General features: G+C 47.6%; 1 protein-coding gene across 1 annotated transcript in view; it reads left to right on the forward strand.

Annotated features, from left to right (window-relative positions):
* Positions 1 to 20,628, forward strand: part of FSTL4 (follistatin like 4) — a 395,833-nt gene that overhangs the window by 348,729 nt on the left and 26,476 nt on the right. The window contains exon 7 of the mRNA XM_080923298.1: positions 13,427 to 13,547. Coding sequence (XP_080779424.1) covers positions 13,427 to 13,547 — 121 coding nt within the window. The remainder of the gene's footprint in view (positions 1 to 13,426; positions 13,548 to 20,628) is intronic.

Genomic DNA, 20,628 nt, shown 5'->3' on the forward strand with positions numbered 1-20,628 from the left:
ACATTTTTTGCCTGGGGCCTGTTTTACCCTGTTTTACTAATACAGGCCCTAAGCCTGGGATCTGGAGAGAAACATTCTGTATGCGCCCACTCTCATCCCTCACAGGGATGGGCCACGAGCTGCCGGAGAACACAGCCTGGCAGAAGGCTTCAGAGCCAGAGAGAGACAATGGTCAGCAACTAGGAGGAGGGAACTCCCCATTCTATAGCCAGATAAAGTGTGGGCAGAAGAGTGGTCCCTGTAGAGGGCAAAAATGAGCAGGGTAACTGGTTGAAGGAAGGTATGTGACAGACGAGGTGGGAGGGGCCGAGTGAGGCCAGATGAGGCTTGCCTCCGGGACCTGCTTCATTGGGTAAGAACATGCAGATTCAAAGACCTTCAAGCTGCCTCCCTCCCCAGAGGGACATGTAGGCTATTCAGTCACAAGTGGCCCTGGATTAGCATGGAACTGATCACGGTGTCCAAAGGCATTTACAAACTGATGCCAACTGTGAGAGCTTCTGTACATATAAACCCACACACCCAATATATGCACATATGCACACACAAGCACACACACACACACCACACACATACACACACCACACCACACACACATACACATAACACAACACCCCATACATGCACACATATACATTCCTCATCAGAAGAGAGTAGGCTGTTCATATAGCCTACTACTTATGTGAACAATAGGATTACTCTGGACCCTAAAGAACAAGACAGCTAGTTCTATACCAGCTTTGTGATTTTGAGTCTATACCCTGAGTCTACTGATCCATGGTCAATTTACCCCTAAGAAAGCAGCCTGGGGGGGGGGGGTGGTGTCAGGAGAGATGGCTCAGTGGTTAAGAGCACTGACTGCTCTTCCAGAGGTCCTGAGTTTAATTCCCAGCACCCTCATGGTGGCTCACAACCATCTCTAGTGGGACCCCATGTCCTCTTCTGGTGTGTCTGAAGACAGCTACAGTGCACTCATAGATAAAATATGTAAATAAATCTTAAAAAGAAAAAAAAAAGCAACCTTGGAAGCCCCTCCCTTCCACTGAACTTCAAGAAGACGTGGACTAACACATCAATTGGTCTAGCTTTGGCAAAGGGTTGATGATGCCACCCAGACATCAGCAGTGCTACTCATGTTGGTGAGATGTTGGGGTAGCTGTGGGTCTTGGGATAAAATAAAAGGAATGCAGTTTTCAAGCAGACGAGACTGCCCTGGTCTCCTGGACTCAGAGCAGAACAGTGGGCCCACAATAGGATGCTTGTGTCAGAAAAGGAAGTCATGGGATGAGTGGTCAGATCCCGACTACCTGTAAGGAGGCGGAGTAGGGGGTGGTGTAGAGGGAGCTGACCTGAGCCATGTGACCACAAAGAAGACTGATTTGAGCTCCTTAAGTGGTTCGCCATCACTGCCATTGAGACGGTCTCATGGTAGAGTAAGCCTCACATCCCTGGAGACATGCAAGCACAAACAGACTGTGGTCAGCAATGCAGCCAGCCTCAAGATGGCCGATAAACCCATGATCTGAAGATGCTGCCAGTGCTGAATCTATCATGGTGTAAGAGGTCCAGCCCAAAGTATAGGTGCCATTAGAGTGGAGATTCAAGGCTCTAGGCCCCTTTGGGTAGAGCCTGAAGATCATAGGAGAAGCAGCTAGGAAAAGGTGACCACTCTGGAGTTTCTAACCTGGCAGATGGCTGAGGCATGTCCTCAACCATCTTGTCACACCAAGCAGGGTTATTTCCCTGTGAGAGCTATGGTATGGACAGCCAGCCTCCTCTCCCACCCATCTCTGAGTGTTGGTGAAGCGCTGCCCTGGTGGGTACCTGATAGGCTCTCCTTGAGTAGAGAGAGTCCTTCATCCCTTCATCCTCTGGATCTGAGATGTCCAGACCTTGCCTGAGATCATAGCAAGAAAATTCAGTGTCCTGAGTGTGTGTGTGTGTGTGTGTGTTGAGTGTCAATATGTATATGTGTAATTTGTGTATGTTGAATGTGTGTGTGCATGTGTGTGTTGAGTATGAGTGTGTGTATGTTGGGTGTAAGTATGTATATAAGTAATTTATGTGTGTATGTGTATGTTGAGTATGAGTGTGTGCATGTCTGTGTTGAGTGTGTGTGTGTTGGGTATGTGGGGAGTGTTGAGTGCATGTGTGTGTATATGAGTGTTGAATGTAAGTGTGTGTGTGTGTGTGTGTGTGTGTTTTAGGTGTGTGAGCTTGTGTATACAAAACCTCTCCTAATTAGCATCCATTTACAAATGATTGTCTCCTCACTAGGCCGGGGCCACTGGTGACTGACTGACCTCCGGAGCGTTACTTGGTGCTCTATTTAAACACATCAGAAATAAAAGCAGAGGCAAACGCTCCTTAGTGCACTTACCATCCGTTAATTAAATTACTCAAACATGCCTCCAGCACCAACTCGATTGCATTTCTCCTTTTCAAATCAGGTTAGCAATTTGGATAATTGTGGGTGCAACCAGAGATTAATGGTCCCTCGCTACCTTCCCAGAAGCACTTGCTCATGGTTGAGTCGGTAGCCTGCAAACAGGCGGAGGCGGGACTGTGACTCTCAGAAGCCCCATACACAAGGGTAGGGCAGCACCTGCTCCACAGGGGTCCTCACTACATGCAAGTGCACTCGTACAGTGCCTCCTCTATACTGGGGAGAGGGGAGTACTGCCTGCTAATGAAGAACATAGGCTGTGGTTTCAAAGGGACCTAGGTTTGAGTCTCAGCTTATCACTTAATTGAGTGACCTTGGAAGGGGCCCCTGACCTTTATATGTCTCAGTGTTCCTCATCTGTACTATGGAGCTAAATGAGAGGGTACTTGCCTTATAGTGATTTACAGTACTTGATTTACAGTGATGAGATGCATGGGACATTCTTGACATAGACTATTCTGTGAATGCCATCGTCACCTTCATTTTCACTATTCATTCTTACTATTCTTAACATCATTAATATTAAGTTTACCACGTATGGGAAACGCCCAGCTAAGTACCAGACACCAAAAAGATTTGCAGCAGCCTCCTCCTTTCCTTCCTCCCTTCCTTCCTCCCTCCCTCCTTCCCTCTCAGGAGAGGAAGGAGGGACCTCCAGGAGTAAGTCAGGCCAAAGAGAGCAGCTGTGGGTCCTCAGAAGGCCTGGGGCATTTATGAAGCAAGAATTGGCCAGGGGAGAACAACCAGGGAGGGCCTTGGGGTTCTTGGGATTTTCAGAGCCTCTTGGCCATCTCAGCATCCACGCCACTGTAAATGCTGAAATATAATCAACAGAGTTGTAATTAATGCCTAGTACCCAACATGGCTTCCAACCAAGGAAGTAGATCAGCCTTCCAAACCCGAGGAGGGAGATTAGAAAACACAAAAAGGTGTGTGGGGCTTCTTTCTTTGTCATTTGTATGAGACATCTTGATTGGCAAGAAAATATTAATCACTTTTTCACTACTCTCTTAATGAGACGCTTTCATGGGCAACAAAATATTAATTTGTCTTGTCTTATCTGTTAAGGATTCTGTTAATGAATTCAGTCACAGAGCTATTAGAGAATGCCATCCTAATGACACATGTAATTAAACTTTTCTGACTTGCAAACATCAAGGATGCCTTGCGCATCAGAATAATATTTGATCAGAAAGTCAATGCTCCCGTCTAGGCCGGAGGCGGGGATGAGCCGCCTGTGTTCTGCAGAGAGCCACTCACCCTGCCTGCCAGTCATCATTTTAGCATTGGATTGCTTACAAAGTGAGCCACAAAGAAGCTGCCCCCAGCCCACGGGGAGGGGCAGGACTTCTAGAAACACCTGTTGGAAGGGATGCAGAAAGGATCTGCCCTGCTAGAGCTTCCTGGACAGATGCCCTCCCCACAAGGGCCTGGAATGTTAATGTTAACAGCCTTTGCCGCCTCCCCCACAGACTAGGTGAAACTACTGGGTTTGCCCGGGAGTAATGGGATCAAATGCAGCTGCTTCACAGGGTGAACGTTATCTCCAAGAAGAGTCAACATGGGACCGAGAACAAGAGGGAGGTCCACAGCTGCTCTTGGGTCTTTCCTCTAAGTTTGCTCAGGACACATTCAGAGCAGCTACAGTGGCTCCTGCCCAAGGGTCCCTCCGGGTGGCTACAGCTCCACTGATAAGACTTTGACCTTGTCAGAAAGTCCAACCTGGACCTTTCAGAGCCTGAGGAAGTTCTGCCCACAGCAGCACTTCATATGCATATAACTTCAGCTTCACCCCAAGCAGCTTATAACAGACAGCCCCAAAAGAAGGTGCCCCACTCCCTGAAGAAGCAGCTGGGCAGGGTGCCAATCACAGTACCCCTTGCAAAAGGTTACAGCATGCCTCCCTCTTGAAGTGAAATCGCTGGTTTCCGCTCTAACCCATAGTCCCTGGAGCCAATGACTTGCGGCAGTTGAGTTACTTCCAGACTACCTACCTGTTTCTTTACTGAGACAGCTATCTTTCTCGTGTGTCTCAGATCTAGCCCTGTGCTCCGCTCACCTCAGCCCTCAGGGACCTATGGTTACTGTCACTGACCCAGAAGCTGTCTTCTGCAGTCAGGCCTACCCGGAAGAGTGAGCTCACACTACTGTCTGGTGGAGGAAGAAGAGGGGATCTTGATCTCCCACCCCCTGCCAGCCCAGGCCATGATGTCCCCATAGGTCATCCCACTGTGAACATCAGAAGCCATCAGTCAGAGCTCCCTGTATCTGTTTTATCCAAGTGACAACCACTCTACGTCACTCACAAAATGCCAGTAACAGGTGTTGCCAAGCAGCCGGAGCCCGTGATAGGGTGTTCATCCTGGAGAGAGTTGCTCTGCCCAAACACAATGATATCTAAGAGAACAGACAAATGTCTGCCACTATAGGTGTTCCGTTAGAAAGGGGGAGGTTAAGCTCTTTAGGGTCTCTCCATCCTGAGAGTCACTCAGTGATTTAAAAAAAGCCACTTTGAACTCTGGGATGTGTGTGTGTGTGTGTGTGTGTGTGTGTGTGTGTGTGTGTGTGTGTGTGTGTGTGTGTGTTTATGTGTGTCCTGCACAGAAGCCAGGAGAGCATTTTGCTTTCTTACCTAGATCACAAGAACCATGTCTCACCCTTCCCTGGTTAGCACCCTCCCATTTCCTCAAGGCTCAGAGCCGGGCTTTGAGTCTAAGTCAGGGTCCATGTCAAAGACAGATGTATATGCTACTCCACATATATCCAGCCCCATCCTAGATATCTGAAGGCAGAGGCCTCACTGTCTGCACAAAGCAAACTTGCAAACCCACTCGGGACCACAGTCTTGTGGTTTTCTGAGCACTCCAGGGCAAGGGAAGGACATCCCAAAACCCAGACGTGTGCCTGGATAGTGTCATTTGTCCTCTACTGCATGACTCCTTCACTCTCCCTGTCACTTAAAGGGTCATAGCACCTGCCCAATGAGAGACAGAAACAGGGACAGGGCATCCCCGAAGCTGCAAATGGCACCAGCTCAGTAGAATCACTGAGTGTTGGTGCTCTTTTTCCCACAGTTCCCAGCTGCTCCTGCCTTATGGTAGCAGGTCCAGGACTGGTCTCTTCCCCCCAAAATCATCCCTCCTCCGTACTGCTTAAGCTAGGCAGGGTTAAAGCTCTCAGGAGTGGAGGAGCTTCCTGGGGGCCTGCAGCTAGTCTGCCACCCAGTGACACTCTTTGGGTTTCTTAATAACAGGATATAATACTTAGTGCCTGGTGTTGCCATGTCCTGGGGCTGCTTCTGTGCTTCTGCCTGCCCCCTCAACCTGCTTCCGGTCCTGAGATTCCAGAGCTGCATCCACTTGAATGTGGGGTCTGATATGAGGTGCTGGCTCATTAGCCACTGCCTTCTATCCCCAGTGAGGACATTCTCAGGAGAATCAAAAAAAAACAAACAAAAAAAAAAAAACAAAAAAAAAAGTGTGTGTGTGTGTGTGTGTGTATGTGTGTGTGTGTGTGTGTGTGTGTGTGTGTGTGTCTAAGGACCAAACCTGGGACCTTGTGCATGCTTAGCAAGTACATACATATAATCACCATGAAATAAATAAATGTTTTTAAAAGATTTTAAAGACTTAACACACTCAGTATAGTTAAAAATAACATTAAAAGATCCAGTCTTTATTCGGTTGTAGGTTTGAGGTTTCTGTGGCTTTTTTCCCTTCTTTTCTTCCCTTTTCTCTTTTTTTAACTGAAGCTCACTATTTGGGGCTTTTAACTGTTGGCAGGCAGAGTACAGTGATAAAAGCAGCAACACAAAGCCCACTAGAAGCAAGTATCTGTGCCATTGTTTGAAGGGTCTGTTAAAAGGTTCCCTTTCCCCCATGGCTAAGCGGTGTAAGACCGAGAACAAATATTTCTAATGAGGCATGTGCTTGCCCTCCCCAAATGTTTCTTTGGAAGTGAGTTCTTTTTGAAAAAAAAGAAAGAAAAGAAAAATACCAAAAAGAAAATGATTTGGGAGCTCGTGACTCGTTTAATTTTTATTGTCTTTGTATGAAGCGGTTGTGAATGCACTGTGGCGTGATGTGAGACGTTTGATTAGCATGGAGAGCTGTTTGCCACACGGCAGACAGTAGCTGTCATTCTGCATTAAGATCATCTCATTAAACTCCTGGGTACATTTTTATTTTAAACTCTTGGAAAACACAGTACTTGAAGGCGGGGCCAGTTCTTTTCAGCTTGGGTCAAAAACCCTGATGGTATCTAAACCTCCTGCCTTTTTGATGTTTGGGTGGATTCACACTATTGATGTATTGTCCAGAGTGATCCATGGGCTGGGATGTGGGTCAGTGGATGAACTGCTTGTCCTGTATGCATAAACTCTGGGTTCCATTCCCAGCACCCCGTAAACAGGGCACGGTGACTGTAGCTCACAAGGCACTCAAGGTAGGAAGATTGGAAGTTGAAAGTCTTCTGTTTGCAAGTCAGAATCCAGCCTGTGCCACGTGAGACCTTGTATTAAAAAGAAAAGAAAAACTGCAGTCCAGGAGATGGGGTGCGGGTCTGTGGTGTACCAACGTGTGGACCTCTGGGTCGACTGTCCTGAGTGCTTCCTGTGGCGTTTGCTTCCCCAGCACAGCCCTGCAGCTCACCTTTCCTCTCAGTACCTGGCTAGACCCTGGATGCAGAGCCCATGGACTCCTCCCAGATTCCCTGCCCAGCCAGTGGAAGGGACTATCCAGTGTCTCTCGTGGCCACTGCAGGTTGGAGCCCAGCCCTCCAAAGGATGCTCTCCAGAGCCTTCAGTCACCCGAATAGCTGCCTGCCTTGCCCTGTGCCCCTCCCAGAGCACCTTCAGTGTTGTCTCTTTGTTACTTGGTGTTGGCTTTGTCCACTGCCTGTGCTACAGCTTCATCCAGATGCACATCTCTTGGGTCTGCCCATGTCTGTAAGGGAACTTTCAGGGAGAAGCTCATGTTTGGTTTGGAGAGAGTTTGTTTGTTTATTTGTTGTTTTTAAATAGGCTATCCTGTTTGCTCAGGCTGGCCTTGATTCCCCAGGGTAGCTAAGGTTACCCTTGAACATCTGATCCTCCTGCCTCGTTCCACCTCCTGCTTACTGGGATGACCAGTATGCTCCCACTACACTGAGTTTATACAATGGAAGGAATCAAAGCCAAGGCTTCATACATGCTAGGCAAGCATTCGCCAACTTAGTGAGACCCTCCCCTGACATTTTTGGTTAGAAAGATATTATTATTAAATTTTTTTTCCAAAGGGTGTACTGGTTTATACCCCTTCCAACAGTATGTAAGAGTTTTAAGCACCAGAGGGGATATCCTCATCAAAAAAATCTCTTGGTCCCTACAAAGAAATGTAACTTTTTTTAAAAAAGTAATCTTGTAATGTTCTAATGACAGTAGTTGACTGTCATCGAACCAGAGGCTATTACCCCATTAAGCCTTGTGACCCAAGAGTCACTTGGAAGACGAATGCCTTGCAGATGACAACAATTGATTCAAGTGGTCTGGGACTTCAGTTGATGCTATCACAGGCATCCTGATACCCAAGTCCCTCCACCTCCCTTGCACACACTGACAATTAGCCACAGAACCAAAGCCCCACTTAGGGGTTCAGGTAACCTGGTCATCGGGCCCAACAGCTACCAGTTAGATCTCATGACACTCCAGCCAGAGGAGGGCTCCATGTTGACAGTTTCCAGCAGGGAAAATACAGGAGTAAATCTGTCAGAAGACATCCAGAGAGTTCCAAGCAAGATGCTTCCTGAGGCCCCACCCAGTGAAGCCCCAGATGAGCTATTGTCCGTTATCAGTATACATCAGTAGCCAGTCCTTGGTGTCCAGAGATCTTTCTGGAGCCTCATCATAACCTGTCCTATAGATGAGCTTTAGCCCACAACCCGACAGGAAGCAAGATAGGCCCCACTTGACCTGAAGATCCCACATAAACAAAGACTCCTAAGAACATTCTAGGGACTTAGGCGCCATCTTTCTACAGAGAGGGCAAGAGTTAGCAGTCTCTTTGAGTGATGGTAAATCCTGATACCCTTCCTTTAAGGCGTATGCTTTAAGGAACAGCATCCTAAGGTACATGCCTCCCTCCAGTCAGCTGTCATACCAGAGTTCGTTATGTGATATGAACCACGTGGCTCACCAAGGACAACACAGTGATGGAGAAATATGAGATACAGTCATGGGGAGAGTAGTCATTCGTGTCATCCAATGAGCACACATGCCCTGCAGTCTTGAAGAAGCTGGGGCTTTCCTTCCAGAAGGGGATGCCCTCTTATGTACCTCTGACCCCCTTTCCTGGTCTTGAACCTGAAGTGGACAGGACAGCCCGAGCCTGGGAACCTGGGATGCCTACACCTACGTAGTTCCCTCTTCTGGCTTCAGTGACCACCGCACTGCTATTGCAATATTCTTTATACAAAAGGATCTCTAGCAAGAGACAGGTGTGGCAGGACTCTGCAGAGTGTCAGATCTGTCCTTGGAGAAACTGAGGAACTAGACAACACAGGCACCCTAACATAAGTGGCCAGTTATGGAGAACTGGCAGGTTGGTTGGGGCATGCCAAGTGTGCGTGTGTGCGTTATCCTTCAAGGAGACAACTTGTAGGAGTTGGTTCTCTCTTTCCACCATATAGGTCTCAGGAATCCAACTCAGGTCATCGGGCTTGGCTAAGGAAATGCTGGGATTATAGATATGCAGTGCTAGGGATTGAGATCAGGGCTTTCTCATGCTCAAATGTTTGGATGTATATGTTTATACCAATGCATGCATCGGAACTTCATTTGGTCTGGACACTAAATGTGACTCATATGTCTCTGAGTATTGGCTACCACCAATCTACTACACTCAGTTTGGGGAATATATTGACAAGCAAGGTACCAGGATGAGTTGTGTTTTAGGAGCTAGAATCAAGCCAGTGTGAAATCTGAAACCCCTGTTTATCCCTCTTCCCCAAGGGAGCCAGGAGTGTTCCTTGGGTTTGCTTGTTTGTTTTGTGTATTAGTGTTTTGTCTTTATGTATATGTCTGCACCAAGAACACGTCTGATACCCAGGAGGCCAGAAGAGAGTATCAGATCTCCTGGAGCTGGAGTTACAAATCGTAGTAAGCTGTCACGTGGTTGTTGGGTCTTGAACTCAGGACCTCTGGAAGAACAGCCGGTGCTTTTAACCACTGAGCCACCTCTCCAGCCCCCTCAGTGATGCTTCTTGGAAGAGTGGGGCTGGAAAGTTCTGAATAAATGTCTCCAAGCTGAGCTTCAGCTTGTAACTTTGACAGTATGGTTAAGCTGAACTTTAGAGTCACCCCGGAGTTCTCATGTTTATCGCTGAGTCACCAAATACTCAGCCTTGGTGGCTCATGGTGACATTACTTATTCCTGACTCCAGTGTGTCATCCCCCACCTCCTCTCTGCTTAACTACTGTTTAATACTGAAGTCTCATCTAATTACTTTCTCTAATAAGGGCAAATACTTAGAAAATCGCTTTTTAATAGACAAACATCATGTCTTTAAGTAAAATTGTCTCTTCCCCCAAAAATGAATGTGCACCCATACAAAGAATGGTCTAATCTGGCATCTGTTTATTTCTGGAAGGAACTTTGATTTTGCTAATACATTTCTATGTATCAGAGGGAAAAGGCTATCCATAAAAAAACAATTACAGAGATGCAATCAAGCATTGATAGCAGTATTCAGACACATCTCAGGAAGCATTCAGAAAAGGAAAGATTGCAGGCTTGGTTTTATGTAGCTTCTTATAAATCAATGTTTAAAGTAATTCTCTCACATCCACTGAGGTAATTTGATTTCCGCAGCCAGTATTCATATCCAGAAAACAATATGCATCCCATTCTGTAATTATATGATGTCTATTGTTTTAGCCTAGAGAGATTATTTTATTTATTACAGAGGCGGGCTCTCCCTGAGCTGACACCACAGGCGGTGACGTGCTCTGTACTTAACAAAAGAGCTGTTAGAGCATCTGGCCAGCTCTCTGGTCCCCTCTGGGCTGGTGCAGCTCCTGCACTGGATTCACTACTCCAGAGGGCTGTTCCTTTTACAGGGAACAAGGACTTATTCTTCAGAGGCAAGAGAAGCAGGCAGAGGCTAAAAACCCTGTTCAGAGGTACAGTCAGTAACCTGGGGCTCTGCACAAGGACAGCTCTCTCTGCTGCTGCCCTGAGCCAAACCTCCAGTCTATTCTAGATGCCCTGACCTGAAGGATGTAAAATAGCTGAGTCCCTCAGCAGAGGGCTACGCTAGAGAAGAGATAGACAGGATGTGGAAACAGGATTACACCAGACCATGGAAGATGGCTTGGGCAGTAAAGTGCCTGAGGTTGATAAGGACCTAAGTTCAACCCCTAGAACCCATGGGAAAAGCTACATGTGGTGGCATATGTTTATAATCCCGGCACTGGAAAAGCAGAAACTAAAGGATCCTGGGGTTTCCTGGCCAGCTAACACAGCCACATCAGTAAGCTGCAGGCCAATGAAGAGATCCGTAGTGGCACCTAAGGAAAGACACCCTGTGTTGACCTCTTCGTATGTACCTGTGCATACACAAATATCCATGTGCAGGAGTACTTGGGACCGGTTTATTGTTATTCTACCAGCCCCTTTGTTGTGACCAAGTGCAAGCTTTGGCCTTGCATGGCGGAAGCGGGACACCCAGACTTCCATACCAGAGAACCAGAACACGACTGTATCCCTGCAGCCTAGCTCGGCGGCTTACTGCCTACTCAGTAAACACCACCAAATGTGAACTGATGGGTTCAGCGCTGGGGACACAGCAGTGACCAGAGTCCAAGCATCCCCTCCCTCTCATGCAGCTCAAATTGCGTGGGTTTCGTGGGTTGCAAACACAGTAACAAGGCATTGTGAAGCAAAGAAGAGGAGTGTCAGGTGACAGGTGAGTGACAGCCTGTGGGAACAGGGAAGGCAGGGACGGCAAGGCTCCTGTGGTCCTGTATGGGATGGGCAGACAAAGGCAAAGGCAGCGTGACCCCCCAGGCCGGGGTGAGGACGTGCGCCATCTGGCGTTTGCATGATAAAGCCTGTTCTGTGGGAAGCCATGTGGGTGAGCCTGCTGCCGGGAGACGGGGGCAGGGGGTCTCTGCTCCGCAGATGAGACCATGGTGGCTGGGTGCAGGGTGTCACCACAGAAGTGGTTAGAGAAATCAACTGTTTTCAAGTAGCTCCTACTGACTACCCCCACGGGATTGTGTGTCTACTTAATGTCTGGGCGTTTCTCCCAGAAGATAAAACAAGGTGATGTAAATCTGGAGATGTTCAAGTCCCTTGTATAAAATGGCACAGCATTTGCGTACCTATACATACTCTCCCCTAAGCCATCGCTATATAAGGTGTGTGGTGTGGCGTGGTAGGGAGGTAGTCAACATTACTGGGTTATTACATACTCTTCAAGGAATGTTCACAGGAACAAAGTCTGAACAGGTGGCATTTTTCTCCTATTTTCTCCCCAACCATCTCTAGATATAGAACACGGCAGTCAGGGGCGGTGGCTAGCTAGATCCTGACACAAGTAACCTCTTCAGTTCAGTGTGCTGATGTTAATGGGGTACCATTCTCAGGTGATCCCTGGGAGTTTGGCTTTAGACAACCATCTTACCTAGACCCCTTCTAAGCCTCCGAAATGCCATGACACAGGTGACTAGAAACCCTGACAAAGTAGGGAACCACAGAAAGGGAACACTGGATTCTGAGGTTACCTTCAAGGACCCCTAGCAAAGCTGCGATGAGGAGATCAAGAAAAATTCAAATGACCCTGCACTAGAAGGCAGCAAGCAGCTCTGGTTCTGCGCTTTAGGATGGAGTCTGCATGCATCCGACCATGTGGAGCATTGAGTTTCCCCCTCTCTCCCCCTCCCCCATAAAAATGAGCTACATGCCCCACCCCCAACACACAGAGAGAAGGGGCTACACCCAGCCTCCCAGCGTCTTCCAGAGGCCTGCCATCCCAGTACTGGATCCAAGCAGAACACCTATATTCTGACCAGGAAACAGGCAGAAGTCTGTCGTCCCAGGATTGAGCAGCCATTAGTCCTTCATCAGCAATGAAGGGGCAGCGAGTCCTTAGGGCTCTGTTATGACACAGGATAAGTCAGCTTATCTGTGGCATAATGACAGAATGGTAGAAACAGGCTCGTTTAAGCCAAGTGATGTTTCTCAGTCAGGGTGCAGAGTTTCCAGAAGCTTCCAAGATGAGAGCACGGTGGGCCAGTTTTTACTAAGATGAAGAGCAGGAACCGTGTTCACTATCAGCCTTCCTGCCACTATTTTGTGCCTTTCTCTCATCTCTCTTTGGGCTAAGTTAGCCCAAGAGCTTTCTCTGTCTCTGTCTCTGTCTCTGTCTCTCTCTCTCTCTCTCTCTCTCTCTCTCTCTCTCTCTCTCTCTCTCTCTCTCGCCCTGCCTTGGTTTGCTTGATGCTCTTCCCTTGGATGACTCTCACCCCATACAGTATCCATATGCACTTGGGTTCTGGATGAACCCTAGTTAAGCAAACTGGAGTCTGTAGATGCCGTCAAACACAGCCACACTCATTCATATGTATGTATGTGTGTATGTGTGTATGTGTGTGTGTGTGTGTGTGTGTGTATGTGTATCTTCCCAGCTATTGTCATGCTATCATGGCAGAGCCTAGGAGTTGACAGAAACCAGAAGACTAGGGAGGCTGACACAGGTACTATATCTAGCCCTTTAAGAAAGGTTGCCAGTCCTTACTCTCAACAAGGCCCTCCCTCCAGAATCAAGCCTTGTACCAGGTGAGTGAGAGTCCTGTGAAACAAGCCAGCATTTCCAGGCCTAAAGGGTGGTAGAAGAGGTTGTGGCCATACACAAAGGAGGAGGTGCCAGGGAGGGAGAAGTTTTCCCTGGAAAACCGACTTGCCAGCTGCCTGGTCTGCTCACCATTGTTCTTTTGCCCCACAGGACTTCGGCGAGGATGATTCCCTGTACATCACCAAGGTGACCACCGTCCACATGGGCAACTACACCTGCCACGCCTTGGGCCATGAGCAGCTGTTCCAGACCCACGTCCTGCAGGTGAATGGTTAGTAAATGGCTCCGTGCATGTGTTCCCCTCCTCGCTGCTCCAAGCAAACCTTATCCTCTCTTGTATTTTGTCTTGTTAGAGGCATAAATAGCCCACCTGCTGTAGAAAAGGGAATGGCTTAGAAATCACTGAATCTGGTTCACCCAAGGCTTCCTTGGGTGAAATGGATCCAAATGCTGTGGGGGGAGGGGGAGTCATGTGGCTTCTCTGAGGCCACAGCGGCCATTGGGAAGTGTGGAGCATGTGTGACAGGCAACATGATACCTTGATCTGTGGATCTAGCCATTGCAGAACTTAGACGCGACACCACGTCTCTGCATCTGAGAGGCACTATTTCCTTTAGCAGCCCTTCTCCCACAGGGCCCCTTAAGCTTCCTCATCTCAGGCTCAGCCAGTGAAAATAGGCAGGTTTGAAAGGATCCTTCCAACTCACTCGGGCCCAGTGTTGCCAGGCACCTTGAATGGACCTGGATGCCAGTCTTCTCCTGCCCACCTTCGGATGAAGATGTAGAACTCCCAGCTCCTCTAACCCATATCTCCCTGCATGCTGCCATGCTCCCACTTTGATGATAATAGACTGAACCTCTGAACCTATAAGCCAGCCCCAATTAAATATGTCCTTTATAAGAGTTGCCTTGGTCATGGTGTCTGCACACAGCAGTGTAACCCTAAGACATAAGTTGGTACCAGGGACTGGGGTATTGCTGTGATAAGCCTAAACATGTTTTTGTTTAGAAGAATATGGCTTTTGGGGACTTTAGATTTGGAAAGCAATGGAATGCTTTAAGGGAGGCTTACTAGACTATCCTAGTAGGGATATGGAAGACTTTGTTGCTGAGGGTTATTTGAACTGCAAAACCCTGGCTCTAGAGGTTTCAGAGAAGAATTTTAATATGTGGCTGTGAGACTGTTCTTGTGATGTTTTGGTGACGACTGTGGCTGCCTTTTGCCCTTGTCTGAAGAGTCTACCTGAGGCTAAAATAAAGAGATTTATATTAATTGCATTGACAAATGAAGTCTCAAAAAAAAAGCCCAACAGAGACTTTGTTATCTGGTTAAGTCTCATGAAGAGCATTTTGAACAAGCGTAGCAAGCTTGGAAAGAAAAAACATAAACTGTATGGTTCAAATAATAAAGGGGCACCGAGAAGTGAAATGGAGCTGAATCCTGTATTCAAGGAGATAAACAAATTAAGGGAGTGGTGACTTTGCGACAAGATCCCACCCAGCTAAGATTATTGTTTATGGGTTTGCCATTAAATAAGGAATAGTTATATCATATTGGGTGTTATTATTACTTGGTTATTGTTTTTACTTGGACTTTTAATCTGGAATGAACTACAATCCAAAAATGAGACACAGGCTTTTGATCTAAATCTCAAGGAACAATGACCATGAAAAACTTAGGCCCAGGCATAGTGGCACACACCTTTAATCCCAGGAGACAAAGCCAAACACATCTCTGAGATCAAGGCTAGCCTGAGACCGAGCAAGTTCTAGGTGAAGAAAAGCTTAAGTCAAAGTATGGTAATACATGCCTTTGATCCCAGCATTCAGGAGACAGAGCCATGCAGGCCTCTGAGCTTAAGATCCATCTACAGAGCAAGTTCCAGGACAGCCGAGCTTAGGCAGTGAGGAAGGTAAAAACAGAAAGCTGGTGATAGAATAAGGGGGGGGGGAGGTTCAGCCCTAGCAAGTAGCAGAAATCAACAGCTTTAGTCATGTGGCTCTGGCTCTAAAGTCAAAAATAGATGGGACTACTGTGACAATTGATGCTGGTTAGCTGGAGCTAAGAAATTAGCAGTGATCAAGAAGGGACCAGCATCACTGAGACGAAATCTTCTGGGAAGTGTTTTCTGCGAGCACAAAGCTGTGTTCCAGAGATAGCCAAGGTTGTACCTTGTACTGCAACTGTACTTGGTAATGTGTAAGAGTCACCCAGGTGGTGCTAATTTTGAAGGCCTGAAGGGTCCTGGAGAGCAGCTGAGGCTTGGTACTGTGAGAGGCCAGAACAGGCTATTGGTGAAGGTGCAGCCTCAGTTGCAGTTGATGGCTCAGGACTGAAGGCGTCATGCAAAGGAGTTGAGGCTTGGCACCATGAAGAGAGCCTGTGAAAGGCTATGGGTGAAGCCTAGTTGCTGCAGAAAACCCCAGAGTATTCGAGATGCCCGTACCATGGGATGATCACCAAGAACAGCAGCAGCAGTGGAGTCAGCTCAACCTACAAAGGGAAGAGCTGGAGAAGTGACCTAAGCCCTGTGGAGGAGCCCAGAAGATCATGTGTGGATCCCAGACATTAAAACAAGAAGCTGTAAAATTGAATTTGACTCAGAGACCCCAAGATATTAAAGATGCCAGAGCCATGGTTTACCTGCTGAGGAAAGTTGCTAACAGAGAGGAACCTGCTAACAAGGAGATCTGAAGACTGCGTTAACATGGAGATGCAGAGGTTGGAGTTTGCCCGGCTGGTTTCCTACCTTGCTTTGGGGATTCCGGTTAAGTGAATGGATGAATCTCGGAGGAGACTTTAAACTTTAGACTTTTAGCGTTGTTGAGACTGCTGTAAATTATGGGAACTTTTGAAGTTAAACTAAATGTATCTTTTGCATTATGTTATATTTAGGTATGGTTTCAACAGGCCTATGGAGGGAAAGGAGTGCAATGTGTGTTTCAAATATGTTGGCCCAAGAAGTGGCACTATTTAGAGATGTGGCCTTGTTGAAGAAAGTGTTAGAGTAGGCATATCACTGGAACATAAGCTTTAAGACCCTAATCTTAGCTGCCTGGAAGTCAGTCTTCTCCCATCTGCCTTCGAATGAAGATATAGAACTCTCAGCTCCTCTAGCCCCATGTCTTCCTGGATGCTGCCATGCTCCCCTCCCCCACTCTGTTAATAATGGACTGAACCTCTGAATGTATAATCCAGCCCCAGCTAAATACTGTCCTTTTTTAAGAGTTGTCAAGGTCATAGTGCCTGTTCACAATAGTAAAACCTCTAACCAAGCCAGTGCTGAAGGAGGAGATCCCTGTACAGGACACTAGAAGGCTAGAAGGGTCCTGGTGGTTCTCAGAGGGTTCTCTGACTTGCTAAAGAGTCTTCTGAGAAAGGAGGGAATATGAGTAGTCACATTGGCCTATCATTTTCACTATCCACCCCACACTTAAGAGTATGAAAGATGGCCCAGAGCAGCTAGGGTGGAGTTTGGTCCAGCTGCCCAGCTGTGCTGGTAGAGGTCTGGTTTGGACCATTCCAGATCTGGCAAAAGTTGCTTTGGAAATATACAGGATACAAGACAGGCAGACACTGGGAGACTTTGGATTTATCTTAAGCCACATTTAGTCATAGTTGGAAGACATAAATGATCAAAGCTAGAGGCCACTTGCAGGACCTCCAGTACATTCATTATAAGGATGGGAAAATGAAGGACCAGAGAAAATTACCCCACCCAAATACAGGTTGCTTCCCACTAGAGCCACATTGCTCTCATGCTGTTTGGGAGCAAAGATCCCAGACACTGACTGGGCTACCACCAACTTCTGGAATCCCCCCATTTTTGTGGCTGCCTAACCTAGCTGCATATAGGAACCCTTCCAGAAAGCTATATTACCACCCTCCACAAATTATTAGTATAACTTACCCATAGCCCAGGCTTCCAGAGATGAGGCCCAAAAACTGACATGATTTATAACTTCCTGCAAAGTCCCTGCATTGCTTTCATGGGGAGGAGGGAGAACTTTAGACATCGATGATTAATCCATTAAATTAAAAATACCTTCGACCTCCCCACAGTTCAGACAAGTAGTGATTCATCCCCAAAACACAATAATCATCTTCAAATCTGCTTATTACCCCAGCTTGGTACTTTCGTGACTTCTTACTTAAGAACATGTTTATTCTGCCTAAACCTTGGCAATAAGAAACTTTTCCCAAAGAAAATGGCCCTTTGTGTTTTGGATACAAATGGAGTGTGGGTAGGTTTGTGGGTGTGGGTGTGTAAACCTGCACATGGAGGCCAGAGGTCACCTTCAGGGTCACTCCTGAGGAGCCACCCAACTTAATATTTTTGAGACAGTGTGTTTCGCTGGCCTGGAGCTCACCAAGTAGCCTAGGCAGGCTGGCTAGCCATCCAGAGAACCCCAGAAACCACCTTCCTTTCTCCTCCTCTGGCTTACTGGGACTACAAGCATGTTTCACCACACCCTGCCTTGTTATGTGGGTTCTACAGTTGGAATTCAGGTCTTTGTGTTTGCGAGGCAAGACACTGTACCAACTGAGCTGTCTCCCCAGCCCCACATGTTCCCTGGTGAAGGTTTTACAAATGTCAAAGAAAAATAACTTTGTCTGGTGTAGCTCAGTTTCACAATCTTTTTAGTATGCAGAAGACGAAGGGTGGGGGCTAGGAGTTGGGATAAGCATGACCTAGGACATGAACAGTTGCGTCCTCATCATGTTACAGAAAGCCAGCATCCTCATTTTGCTCTGACAAGACCCCACGTGGGTGCTGCACAGCCTAGGGCCCCTCCTCAGGACCTGCCCGTTCTGGTAGATCTACAGGGCTGACACTGTGTATGGCCAAAACTTGTGGCTGCAGGGATCAGAGGAGAACTGCTCGGTTTTACAGGCAGGCACTGAGGGCCCCCCAACTGAACTGTGATTTTTTTTTTTAATTCCTCACACTAGCTTTATCCTGAGCATTTTAAGCAAGACAGTGTCCTTGGCAAAGCTGCCTGTGCCAAGCATTGCCGTCCATGCTGCAACTCAGGATAAAATGGGAGGTCAGAAGACCAAGAGGCCTCTGGTCCTGCCTCTACCCACGTGCCCAGAATGGCCCACCAGGCGTACACACACACACACACACACACACACACACACACACAGAGAGAGCTCATAAATGACCTCAGTGCACTGTCACGCCACTCTACACCTGCTACTCTGGGGAAACACCATGAAGAACTGACCCACAGACTTATGGAAAATCGAGACAATTTACTATTCCCTGTTCCCATGATCCCCAAAACCTGGATGCAACTCATAGCCCTGTCTTGTAGTCCAGCCAGCCTATCTCTGAGCTTTATCGGCTACATGTCCCTCCCCCTCATCCCAGCTTCACCAAGACCTCAGTTTCCCAGAGTTGCCCTCTTGACTTTCTCGCATGCACTTGTTCTATTTATTGAGAAATGTGCTTTCCCCTGTCCCCTTACTTACGATACCTCTCCCAGCCATACATCCAACAAATCATGCTTTGGCGTGCCACATCCCGGTGTGGGCGTGGCTGTGGGCAAAGGTGCTAAGGGAAAAGTTTCTTAATGAACAGAAGTAAGGAGTGTCAGAGGGATGTACATGGTTCACACAGGGTGGTAGGAAAAAGAGATGGAGAGAGTGGTGTTGATGGAAGGTAGTGGGGAGGTCAAAGATGACTCCACATGTTCAGACAAGGGAATTCTGCCCTTTACTAAAACAAGGAGAAGCCAATTGGAAGAAGACAGATCATGAACTCAGTAGGCCAAGTCCAGTGTGTGGTGTCCACCAACAGACACCCTGTGGAGTTAACTTTGCTTTAAGGGCAAGGTCTGAGCTGGAGGGATGCATTTCAGATGTGTCAGGAGACAGTTTTCAAGTCTGTAGATGGGCTGGGCCACCAAAGGGTGGAGAACTGCATTCAGAGCTAGGGCTGTGAGGAAAAGCCAGCTGTGGAAATGGGAAGCCCGTGGGAACGAGGAGGGATGCCCAGGACCAGGCGGAGACAGCAACTTACACCACTTGGCTGTGTGGTGCAGTCAGACAGGTCAGGGGAACAGTTAGGGCTGCTGAGGTCAGGCCCGCATGTGGAAGCCACTGTGACTCGGAGAAAAGCAGTTCCCCCTGGATGGTTGGGTCCATGTGGCCGGAACTGGCTTAGGGGAGACTGCAGGATGACGTAGGGGAAAAGAAATTGGGGTGGGGAAAGAAGAGCAGCCTCTGTTTTGGGGGTGCTTTAGAGCCCCTTTATCTAGGAAAAAAATAAACAGATTATATGAGCTGAAGGGAGAAAGGTTCCTAGAAGTAGAAGCAGGTGAGGAGCAAGAGGTGTTATCCTGGGCTGGAGAGATGGCTCAACGGTTAAGAGCACTGACTGCTCTTCTAGAGGTCCTGAGTTCAAATCCCAGCAACCACATGGTGGCTCACAACCATCTGTAATGGGATCCGATGCCCTCTTCTGGTGTGTCTGAAAACAGCTACAGTGTGCTCACATAATATAAATAAATCTTAAAAAAAAAAAAAAAAAAAAAAAAAAGGTGTTATCCTGGAAGAGAAAGGGCAGGACCCAGGGCTAAGCAGAACAAACAGGGTAGCAGTCTGGAAAAGTCAGCATTGTTGTGTGAAAAGGGAACAAGAATGACCAGAAAGTGAGTTCCTGCCCCACTTCCCAGTTCAATGGCAGGAAGAAAGGCTTAACTAAGCACAGGCCCATAATCTCAGCTATTGGGGAACCAAGAGGGATCACAAATTAAAGGTCTTCCTGGGCTACAGAATACATTCAAGGGGAAGCTGGGTAACAGTGAGACCCTAGCTCAAAAAAATTAAAAATTAAAAGACCAAGAAGCCAAAGCTACAGCCCTTGCTGAGCTTCACACATGTACTGAGTTAGTGTGTGAGTGGATGGATGGATGGGTGGATGGATGGATGGATGGATGGATGGATGGATGGATGGATGGATGGATGGATGGATGGGTGGGTGGGTGGGTGGGTGGATGGGTGGGTGGGTGGATGGATGGATGGATGGATGGATGGATGGATGGATGGATGGGTGGATGGATGGATGGATGGATGGATGGACGGACGGACGGACGGACGGACGGATGGATAGATGGATGGATAGACGGATGGATGGATGGATAAACAGATGGATAGATGGACAGACAAACGGACAGATGGATGGGTTGACTGAAGAACAGGGGGCTGCCCCTAGGAAGTTGGAAGAGAAACAGTGTCCTCAGGAGAAAGCCACATCTCCAGGGGAGGGGCACAGAAAGATAAAGGAGAGTCACTGGAGGGAGGGTCCATCAGGACAGCATGACATGATGTCATTACAGGACAA

This window comes from Micromys minutus, assembly GCF_963924665.1.
Source record: "Micromys minutus genome assembly, chromosome: 10".
NCBI lineage: Eukaryota > Metazoa > Chordata > Mammalia > Rodentia > Muridae > Micromys > Micromys minutus.